We start from the raw sequence: 12,032 nt of genomic DNA on the forward strand, positions 1-12,032 counted from the left end.
TATCGCAGAGTAACTCTGACAGAACAGAACTATAATGTAAGTGTACCTGGTGCTTGTAAGGAAGAAATCTCGACAGTGTTTTTAAGTTTAGAATTGAATATGTTAGTCCCATGTTTTTGTTCATTACATTTAAATCACAAGACTATGTTAATGAACAGCTTTAAATCACATTTTAACATCTAAGTTCCATTGTTATCAAATGGAGATGGGTTTTAAAAAGCTTGATCATATGGTTAACAATTGTTACACACTAGGCTATGAGAACTCTTGTTTGTAAAAATCAGTGAAAGAAATGTATGATACCATTCTAAATAGGAAATGGCTTTTACTGAATACTCTATATCCAATTGGAAAATGAAATTTGAGTCTTTGTGGCTTAAATCATATCTTTGCTGTGTATCTGCAATTGAAGATATGAACAAATCTTTGCTAAGGGTTAGAATTGATTCCTAACTCACTAAAAGTCCTATGGAATTCACTGGTTAAAGTGTGAGTTGAACATATGCAATAAATATGTAATTTAACTTATGATTTGTCTCTGTTGTTATTGACGTGTCTCCTCCTGGAAAGCATTCTTAAGGTCTGTATTGTGCCTGTCCATTATGATATTAATTAATTAATTATCTTTGTTTATTATTCTCTTTGTCAACCTCTTGTCAAGGACTTCATTACATGATGGTGGGCTGTTTAAATTGCCTTTGATTCATAATCCCTTGTTCGTCAGTTTGTTCCTTTGTGACTCTGTTCCTCGATCTTTTCTCAACACTTCTTGCTCTCACTATTTTCTAGAAGTTACTAAAGAGAAAATTGCTACTAGTTCTGCTTGGATTGAAACAAAATTTGGCCAGAAACATTCTTGGGGAAGGGGGACAGAGTATGTATAAATTATGGCTCTGACCCCCCTCCCCTGGGGCAGGAGGGGTGGGGTCCAATAGGGGAAATAGAGGTAAGTCTTATAAATCGCTACTACTCCTAGAGTTCTGCATGGATTGAAACCAAATTTGGCCAAAAACATCCTGGGGGGATTTTTGACTCCGAGAGATTATGCTGTGGTGCAGCGTCCGTTGTCTGTTAGTCGTCTGTTCGTCAACTCTTCCATTTAAACAACTTCTCCAAAACTTGGAGACCTAGAGTTCTGAAATTTGACTTATAGCATGCTGAGATGAAGGTTTACCAAATGTGTTCAAATGAATGACCTTGACCTTCATTCAAGGTCACAGGTGTCAAATAGGTAAAAATCTCGATCAGACTTCTTCTTAATAACAAAGAGGCTTAGACACCTGATAGTGGGTCTGTGCCATGTTGGGATGAAGGGCTACCAAGTTTGTTCAAATGAATGACCTTGACCTTGATTCAAGGTCACAGGGTCAAATAGGCTAAAATCTTTAAGCGACTTCTTAATAACCAAGAGGCCTAGAAACTTGATATTGGGCGCCTGACATGCTGGGATGAATAGCTACCAAATGTGTTCAAATAAATGACCTTGGTCTTCATTCAAGGTTATGGGGTCAAATAGGTTAAAATATTTAAATGACTTCTTCTTTATAAACAAGAGGCCTGGGGACCTTATATTGGGCTATACAGAAAAAAATACTATTGTTATCTGACTGACTTATCTTAGTTGTAAAAATAGCTTTGAACATATTGTATCGATTCCTTGGGAAATCGTTTTAAGATGCAACGCATCTTCAAAATTTAACAGCTTTAAAATTAGATTTAGACTTTATTTCTGTCAGTTGTATTTTGTGAGCAACCATGAAATAATAAGATGCTATTATCACAGGAGATCCACAACTGAAACCACTACATCTTTTCTGTCAGTCGCTAATGTCAGCCAAAGTTAAAACCTATATGCATATCATGTATTTATCGAAGAAACTCAAAGGTGATTTTTTTGATAAACGAGATTCATCGATAGATAGATATGATTAAACATAACTTATTAGCAATAAATTAATTGGGTTAATCAATTGTGATTTTCCCCGTTCTATGACAAGTAGGCCTAAATGATCATCGAAGTTACGAAAGGACGTCATACATGTAGGTTTTCGCATGGAAGAAACATTCCCGGAAAAGGGAACATATACGTGTATAAATATATACATCCTAGGATAACATCCATTATAAAATGTTTTTAAAAAAGTTAACAATATTTTTGTGGCTATACTTTCTCATTATCACCCTGGTTTCTGTCGTAGTTGTTTTTACAATATGTTTACATATCAATCATAATCATTCGTCGCATATGATCGGACTCATTTCATTGAGGGGTGTTGTAAAATGAAAGGACCCAAATTACCATAAAAAATGAAATATATATGAACAAAATGTTTCACGTTATACCGAATTCCCTGATCATTAAAATGGCATACACCTATTATTAGGATAATAAAAGGCGAATAAAAAAGTAACTGCCAATGTTAAATTTTGTTTTCATTGATAATAAATGGTATCCTAAAGAGGATCCTACAGTGAATTTTGATAGGATCTAATGACTATAAAACAAGAAGAAAACCCACATATATATTTCATAACGTTATTATTAAAATAAAAATCTGAAAGCATTGATCATTACGTTGTATTTAAGTAAAATTTACAATTAGTTTTTGGTATACTATATAGATATCTGTTAATCTATATATATTATAACTATAGGCCTGTAAGTCTCACGTCAGTTGTTTGTAAAACACTAGAAACTCTAATAAGGGATCATATAGTAACATTTATGAGGAAAAACAAGTACTTCTCCAACAAACAATACGGTTTCTTATCAGGAAGATCAACAACATTACAACTTTTAGAAGTTCTGGATAAATGGACAACTGCTTTAGATAAAGGTGACGTAGTCGATTGTAACATGGATTATCAGAAAGCTTTTGATGCAGTTCCGCACAACCGTTTACTGAATAAATTAAACTCATATAATTTCAACCAATAGATGAAAACTTGGATTTCATCTTTTTTGAAAGGAAGACATCAAATGGTAACAGTGAATGGCAAAAATTCCGATTGGACAAGTGTAACATCAGGAATTCCACAAGGATCGGTTCTTGGACCCTTATTATTTGTGATATTTGTTAATGATCTTCCAGACATAGTGCAGTCAGACGTATACTTATTTGCGGATGATACTAAATATTCAAGGCTATCCGTGGCAAAGATGATGCTTTAGATCTGCAAAGTGATTTAGATACAATGTCGAAATGGAGTGAAACGTGGCTTCTAAAAATGCACCCAGATAAATGCATATACAATACCAGCTCAATGGAAAAACACTGCAACATATAGACCAAGAAAAAGATATAGGAGTAGTTGTAGATTCCACGTTAAGCTTCGACAGCCATATATCAGAGAAAGTAAAAAAAGCCAATTCCATGTTTGGACTTTTGAGAAGAACTTTTCAGTTTTTAGACATCAAATCATTTATTCCGCTATATAAATGTTTAGTTCGGTCTCATTTGGACTATGCTTGCCCCGTATGGGCGCCTTACCTGCAGAAGCATATAGAAATGATAGAAAGTGTCCAAAGAAGAGCGACAAAATGTCTACCAGGAATGTCACATCTAGCATACAGTCAAAGGCTGGAGAAACTGAAATTACCAACATTGGCATATAGAAGAATACGAGGAGACATGATAGAACTCTTCAAAATTTTAGATGGAGTACATGACTCCGAATGTTGTAACATTTTATCTCTATGGAAAGATGCTACGGACCGCGAGAGCAGCAGGGGGCATAGGAGGAAGCTATTCCATACAAAATCTAAATATGAGATTAGGAGAAACTTTTTTTCACTAAGAGCTACTAAGATATGGAACGATCTACCAGAGAATGTAGTGATGGCGCCAAATATAAACTCCTTCAAAAATGCATTAGACAAACATTGGAATGAACAAGAACTCTTATACAACTACAAAGCCTTTATACATCATTAATTTATTATTATTACCGGATAAAAATGTATTAACTGTAAACTCTATATTTTGTATGAGTCTGGTATAGAGGACTTTACATATAAGTCCTGAACCAGAAATAAACTTATCCTATCTTATCTTAATCATTTGGTATTGATATGTAACGTATACAGCGGATGTAAGTATATATGTCTCTGCACCATGCCTCGACAACCCAGTGTCTTAATCCACCATGCCTCGACAACCCAGTGTCTTAATCCACCATGCCTCGACAACCCAGTGTCTTAATCCACCATGCTCCTTTTATACGAACGTGCACGTGGGTAACTAGTCCGCTAAACCTGCCTATATTACCGGTATTAGTTTTTTCCTAATTTTGTTTTGCCTTATATAAAATAATAAAAAGGCCTAATAATATAGGCAGGTTTAGCGGACTAGTGGGTAACCGACGATAATGTTTCTGATAAAACTATTAGATTTAAAATGATATCAAAATGAAGTAAAACTGCATAAAGCTACATTAATAATCCGAAACAAAAGGTTAAAATAAATTCAAAGTAAAATCAAAAATATTTTCTATGGAATATATATTCAGCCACTATAGGACCTTCTTCAGTCCAAAATAACACATAAAATGATATATTCTTTAGTTTGTTTTTGCGGCAATCTTCTGCAAAAGAAAATCCATTTGCATAAATAGCCGTTGGTCAGAAAATAATATTGATCACTGATTATCTTTCTTATCATTTCCATGACTTTAGGAGATTCTATAGATCTAGTAGACCTACAAATTTATTTATTCTAACTCGTTAGGCCTATTTATCAGATTATAGCCTACTAGTACAATGAAACTAAATATCACGTGTCCTTTGTCATTTAATCTTTGATTTAATCTAATCACTTTATTTTTTTATCAATACGGCAATGCTAAAAGCATACGAATTAGACCTAGGCTACATAAAATAGTGGTAAGAATTATGTGTGACACACCATCATGTCTTGCTACCATGAAGTTTACTATCGTAGTTATCTCCCTTTTTCACCCTTCACCTTGGATTAGCCTCGTTTGGAGAACTCCAACTCCATCACCATGTTCTCCAGGACAGCTCAAGTTTTCGTTCCACAATGGTTTGTTACTGCATTTTATAGTATTTATTTATAATCGGCAGATTTATAAGATGCTAATAAATGCGTCTGCATAATTCACATGAATGCCACTGGCATTTTACTTGTTACCGAGCGCACCGGCAGTGTGACCTCTAACAGGCTCCAACTAATAAACTAACGTTTGGGAGGGGGGGGGGGTCACCTTTCTTTAGTTTCTGTTGACTTCTGAAGTTCTTCCATACCATATTATGCAGACTAATTTGGATTTTCTCTAAAAATTGCAGAGGTTTCAATTTATACTAACTTGAATTGCCCAATTTAGTCCTTTTTAAACATGGACGATCAACAGATTTGGCCCAAACAAATTAACTGTTCAATATGAAACAAGGTAGAAACTGGTATCAGAGATTTTAGTATCTAAATTTCTGCGGGTATATAATATTATTTGTGAGTAGACGGTGTCTGTCTACGAGATTCGACACTTGTTGTACTTAATTGTTGGAATTTGATGTATGTTGGTTGTTGATGTAATCACTGCATATGTAAATTAATTTACTTTTCAGCACGCAAGTGCGTGGAATGGCAACTTTGAAGGAAAGTAAGTAGACAAGGCCTGACTTATGCATTTTGTGTCCTTAAAAGATTGATATTTACACATATAATGCTGTAATGGCATAGCTAGATTGACTCTGTGCAAGACTGCACAGAGATCATTTTGTTTTAATGTTGTTGAATTCTTAATTTTTTTCCTAATGAAATAAAAAGGTTGAAATAAGCTGACTGAATATTATATTAAACCCCTGATCTGATGTTAAGTTTCTGACAAGAGTGTTAACTTCATATTTGACATACTTGTGAGATTTTTTTTCATTGACAAGACTTGTAAATAAGTTTAAAGCAGCCAACTTGATAGGCCAAATGTGTATGATCTGGATTTTTTGTTTTTTTAGTTCGACTACGTTTGAAATCTATTACCAACATCCAGAAAATCACAAAGTCCATGCAGATGGTGTCCGCTGCAAAGTTTGCCAAAGCAGAGAAAGAGCTTCAACCAGCTCGAGTGTATGGAGATGCAACAAAAGGTAAGTCACAGAGTTGAAAATCCTGAAAACTTGGATATTTACACAAGGGGGAAATTTTACACTAAATCATGCGAGTGCCTTTTTAGTATGAAAATTTCCCCTTCTCTTAAGATTTTGTGTCTGTATGAAACTATGTTGCAAAATGGTAACATCACTAATTATCGTGAAAATAACTATGTTGTGAAATGTTCACACATGAAAATCACGAAATTAAACAATCGTGTTTATATATGTAACCTTGTTTACTGTGGATCTAAATATATAAATCGGATTAAATCCTTTGTGTCTATATTAAACTGAGCAGAGATGGTTGGTGTTTATATCATATGATAACAATTGTGTCAAAAATGCTATTCCACCATGGTTGAAAATTCAAGAACAACATTGGGCTATAGTTTGGTAAGGCCTGATAAGGATACAATTTTCTCGGAAAAGTATAATTCCTTGACCACGAAACATTGTATGTCAGATTGTCTATATGGATAATAGCATTGGATGATAGTGTAAAACACAAATCTAATCATGGGTTGGACAGAACAAGAGTAACACTCTCAAAGCCACTAACCATTCACATACAAGATCAATAAAACATGACGGTTCATATAAATCTAAAAAAACTAAGGTTAAATTGTTGGCTGTATGTTGCCGGTGGCCGAGTGGTTAAGATGTCCCGACATATTACCACAAGCCCCCCACCTCTGAGATGCGGGTTCGAATCCCATGTGGGGCAGTTGCCAGGTACTGACCGCTGGCCGGTGGTTTTTCTCCGGGTACTCCGGCTTTCCTCCACCAACAAACCTGGCACGTCCTTACATGACCCTGGCTGTTAATAGGACGTAAAACTAAACAAACCAAACCAAGTTTAAAAATAAGGTTGTAACATAAAGTGGACGTCAAACAACTTCTCACGAAATCTAGATCTAGAGCGTAGATCTGCATTTGTGGCATTGTCTTATCTGCTAATCATTGAATTTGTTCTTCAATTTGACAGCTTTTTATGAACATACTGAAGTAGCGGCTCCAGAAAATGTTGAGGCCAAGGTGTTGTTGGCTATGACATCAGATAGGGGGCTGTGTGGTGCCTGTCACTCCAACATTGCTAAGTGCATCAAGGCAGAGATGGCTGACGAAAAGGCAGTAGCCAATACTAAACTTGTGCTTGTGGGCGATAAGGCAAAGGCCATTTTACAGAAGTAAGTCCTTACATATTGGAAACTTGATCTGAAAACATAAAACTGTCTAAATGGAATAACCTGTCTTGGAATGAGACAGTGACAAATTTTGTAGACTTCTGTCTGCAAGCAATATCAATGATTAACTTTTACTATTTTCTCCTTGTTAGCTTTAGTTTCTGAGATTTTGTACAGAAGCTCCTGTTATGTGTTGTCAATCAAATTCAAACTTTACTTAACTTAATACATATTCTTCTTTTAATATCAAAAGTGCTTGTTAGAGATTTCTCTTCAAGTTTAAAGGTTACAGATGTTTCCCGTTACTATAGATAAAAAACTATCGCCATGTAATAGAAATGAAATGCAATCCCACATGGAAGGTTTTCTTGTAATAGCAAGAAGATCATGCATTCAGAGTTCAAAATGTGCAGATAAGAATAAAATTTTATAGCAAAATAAAATACCTATTCCATGAACATCTAAAAAATACTAACATTTCACCTACTCCAGCAACTATAAATGAATGGCCTTTGGTTAATTTATAGTACAGGAAACACAATATGATGTGCACATGTTTAATTTTCAGGCCTTTTGCAAAAAACATGTTGCTGTCATTTAATGAAATTGGAAAGAAGCCACCACTGTTTGAAGATGCTGCCACTGTAGCTCAATCCATCATTGACTCCGGATTTAAATTTGATGTCACCACCATGTATTACAACGCTTACAAGTAAGATTGGTTGTACTTTCCATTCTCTTACTTCTATATAATACTTGATGTTTTCATGTTTACTAATTCACCCCTGAAAATTAATAATGGACTGACCTAGTCTTTTATTAAGTCTGTATGTACAAATAATCTAATGGACTGACCTAGTCTTTGATAAAGTAGATGTATGTACAAATGATTTAATCTTGCCTTGGAAAATTAAATGTAGATAGACTAAATATTTTTGTTGGACAATTATAATTAGAAAAGTCCAGTATTTCTAGTTAAAATGTAGTACTATTTCTCACTACCTGTTATATCTTAACACTGTTCTATACAATCCCATTTCTGCCTCACTATATTTCACACCTATTTTATTGTCAATGTTTTTTATCCTTAATGTCCATGCACAACTCTGTAACAGACAAGAAGCTATGTGATTATTTAGTTCAGACTAGTTAAATCTAACATGCTGCTTTGTTAATTCATATCTACAATCACAAGAGTGTGCAGGAGATATAATTTATCTAGTAGGAATTATCTCCAGATTTTGACAATCTCTAAAATACAGAGGTTCATTATTATTAAAATGTTATTGCTTTATTTTCCTTTCAGAACGGTTGTTTCCTACGATACAAAAGAGCTACCATTATATTCTCCTGCTGCGATATTTGGATCTAAAAACATCACTCAGTACGACAGTGTAGATCAGTTGACCCTGGCCTCCTATAACGAGTTTACCATGGCTAATGTCATTTATTACGGAATGAAGGAGTCAGCTTGTAGTGAACAGAGCTCCAGGATGACAGCTATGGATGGTGCAAGCAAGAACGCTGGTACGTGATTTATGATACAGTATCAGACAATGGTCTTTGAAATCTATACCTTCAGGGCTACCCACAGTCATGTCTTTGGACTTCGATAAATTGTCTTCATATGTGAAAAAAAAGGCAAACATGTACAGACATGGTTATAACAAACACACATACACTCCATCGTTATGATGTAGATTCTTTCATTCTTGTCAATAATTTTACTATAAGTTGTATTACAATTATAAATGCTTATAATGGAGTCAATTCTGTGTTGTACAGTAATATGATTACATTGTAGAATTCATGTTTAGGTCAGTGAAAATCACATCCAGCCTATTCCTGTCATGTTTTGGTTATCGTTGTTGTTCAAGGATAAACAATAATCCTACCTTCCATTTCTCAAACACCTCTTGGTGTAAATGTTATGCTAATGTCAGTACTATTGAATACCTTTGACCCGAGTTTCTTAGTAGCTATTTATTTGATATGAAAAATATGCTATTCCACATATATATTTAAACTCCTTCATGATTTCAAACGTGTGAAATAATTGTTTTTGTTTCTTTGCAGGTGAAATGATTGATTCACTGACCTTGACCTTCAACAGAACTCGACAGGCCGTCATCACAAGGGAACTTATAGAAATCATCTCTGGAGCTGCTGCTCTTTAACGACAAATTTCTCTACTGCGCCAGTATGGCAGCACTTTGTAGTGTGATAAACTATATATTAGGACTGATCACCGGTGGTGTAAAGACCCAAACACCTTTATTGGAACCATAGTGCTGGAATTTTGTTATATACTTTTATTTAAACGTGTGATGTGTTGAAAGGGCAAACGAGCAGAAGTTTATTTGTGGAAAACTAATGAAGTAAAGTTCAAAGTATATGTATGACTTTTTCTTTCGTTATTCTTGTGATGGCTATTCCAATGAAATATCTACCTGACTCGAGAACCCTGTAGCAAATCACTGGTAACCAGCATTTAAAGGATTATTAATGGTAACTTCTTTGTACTTTTTCGGTCTAATCGTTGAGTTTAGGTAGATATTTCAACTCAACAGATATTATATCATGTTTGCAGATGCCAACGCTTTCTTCCCAGACTGGAGATACTTTTTGTGAAAGGTCTACTTGCGATTTGACAGACACCAAGAATCCTGAAGACAAATATTACAATGCAGTAAAAACACTCTAACTGATATCATGAACGCACATTCCTCTATCACCTCTCGTTTCATAAAGTGACTGCTTAATTAGTCCTGACAAAATCTTATATAGTTCATACGTAAACAAACCCTTATTTGTTAAAAACCATGAACAGAAATACCAGTAAATTCTCTTAAGGTACTAAAACCCACCATTTATCAAAACAGATGAATTTATTTTTAAGTTTACATTCAAATTTCTAAGAGTATGCATATTATATATAATTAGCATACTGTGTTGTCAGTAACTATCGAAAATATGCTTTGTATCTACAGTGAAACTTCAAAAAGAAATTAATTTCTAATACTTAAAGTATAAATTTAAAACAAAGACAAAGTTGTCAAGCTTTGAACAATATATTATCAACTAGCTAACCAGTGTTTGATGACTTGAATATACTGGACCTCAAACTATTGACAGAGTCTCAGATGTACGAGTTAGTGAAATGTTACTGTGTATCCAGACCACTTATAGCCATTATTAGTTATATAGTCAGTTACTGACCTGCTATAAAGACATAGAGGGTCAGTAAAATTTATAGGGAGCGAGGGCGTAGCCCGAGCCTCCTATACTTCTTCAGTAACTGACTATATAACATATTTATCGCATTGAGGATCACTGGTTTGTTTCATTAGGTCTTTGCTACCTATTTCTTTTGTCAAGAATCTGAAATCGAACTTATATCATGTTGGTGAATAAAGGATACAAACAATTGCCGGTTTCAAAATAATTTGGAAGTGGCCTAGGCTTCCATAATTATTTATGTATTTCTTTACAAATATACTGTATATGGAACCTGTAGAATACATACTGAATAATTCATAAATCAACATTAATTTCGACATTCCTAGTGCATATTGTAGTAAGTTAGGCCTACCTCAATACGACACCAGACTGGCTGTATATTGCATCATAAACAAATTAAAAGTGACACAAACTTCCATCCAACATTTAAAGCACAATCTCAATGATCATCTCTGCATTCTCGCTGAGATAATCACTTAAAAGTTATGCTGAAAAATTTATTGTAGAGTGAGGATTGATCTGTAGGGACGAACCCCTCAATTTGTTTATATTTAAATCACAGACTAGAAAACGCTTCAATTGTTACGTTTGACTTTGACCACGTCATCAACTTTCAAACTGAGGGGAAGCAACTGTATTTAAAAAATGCATTTCATTTAATTTGAAGTATCAAAATGATTTAAGTTAATTTTTACACAAAAAAACAATAAGTAATATATAGTTTTACGGTAATGAAATTGTATATATAGTTGAAGAGAAAGTGTTTAAATTTTGAAGCGAGGGTGACAGCCGCCGTATTGCACCATAATAAAATTTACTTATAAAGTGTTAGGGAGTCACCACCTGACGGTTCTCCGCCAATTATTTGGGGACATTTCTATCCGAGGTACAATAAATTTAAATAATCACATTTTCTCTGCACAGTACCTAGATTTGAGTCCCATTATATGTTAACTTGATGGAAATGGCAGGACTTTGCTGTCATCTGTCTGGAATGAAGTTATTTCATCCACATAGATTTTCATTCATAGATCTGAACTCTATTGAAAGCAGGTCAATAATGAAAACAACAACAGGTTTCCATACTATTTTGATTTATTTAGATAGTTATACCAGCAGTATTACAACACACCGGTTAATAGTAGATAAAGCACTGTTCTCATTACAATGGTATTATAAGTAATGAAGACTTCATTTACTGAATAGACTAGGCATAAACATTTCAGAAATAACACAACTTTAACAATTTAAAGATTGAAATCTGTCACTGTATATAAAAAATACTTAACACAACACATACAAGATAACAATTATCAATCCAGATAAAAAATGAACAAATAAAGCGGACATGTCACTGGTCCCTATGTCTAAAGTACTATAAGTTCTGCCTCACATGCACTCTACTGGATTATCTTGCTGATCATGAGATTAAAGCAGTGTACTCTATAGTAATGATGATATTTATAGGCATTAAATCTAAAGACATGGTGTAGAAATCA

The 12,032-nt window shown here is 34.3% G+C and overlaps 1 protein-coding gene across 1 annotated transcript; it reads left to right on the forward strand.

Annotated features, from left to right (window-relative positions):
* Positions 1 to 4,918: 4,918 nt before the first annotated feature.
* On the forward strand, positions 4,919 to 9,692 carry LOC138335873 (ATP synthase subunit gamma, mitochondrial-like). The gene is made up of 7 exons (XM_069285045.1): positions 4,919 to 5,042; positions 5,585 to 5,619; positions 5,972 to 6,103; positions 7,095 to 7,296; positions 7,862 to 8,005; positions 8,600 to 8,820; positions 9,370 to 9,692. Exons 1-7 carry the CDS (start codon positions 5,005 to 5,007, stop codon positions 9,468 to 9,470), a joined length of 873 nt encoding a protein of 290 aa, XP_069141146.1. The 5' UTR covers positions 4,919 to 5,004; the 3' UTR covers positions 9,471 to 9,692.
* The last annotated feature ends 2,340 nt before the right edge of the window (positions 9,693 to 12,032 follow it).

This window comes from Argopecten irradians, chromosome 12 (assembly GCF_041381155.1).
Source record: "Argopecten irradians isolate NY chromosome 12, Ai_NY, whole genome shotgun sequence".
NCBI lineage: Eukaryota > Metazoa > Mollusca > Bivalvia > Pectinida > Pectinidae > Argopecten > Argopecten irradians.

What these genes read in the sequence shown, in the direction of transcription:
- LOC138335873 (XM_069285045.1), top strand. Translation starts at nt 5,005, where the DNA reads ATGTTCTCCAGGACAGCTCAAGTTTTCGTTCCACAATG. An exon ending in CAAGTTTTCGTTCCACAATG is followed by an intron (nt 5,043 to 5,584) that starts GTTTGTTACTGC and finishes TTTACTTTTCAG; the next exon opens with CACGCAAGTGCGTGGAATGG. An exon ending in GCAAAGGCCATTTTACAGAA is followed by an intron (nt 7,297 to 7,861) that starts GTAAGTCCTTAC and finishes TTTAATTTTCAG; the next exon opens with GCCTTTTGCAAAAAACATGT.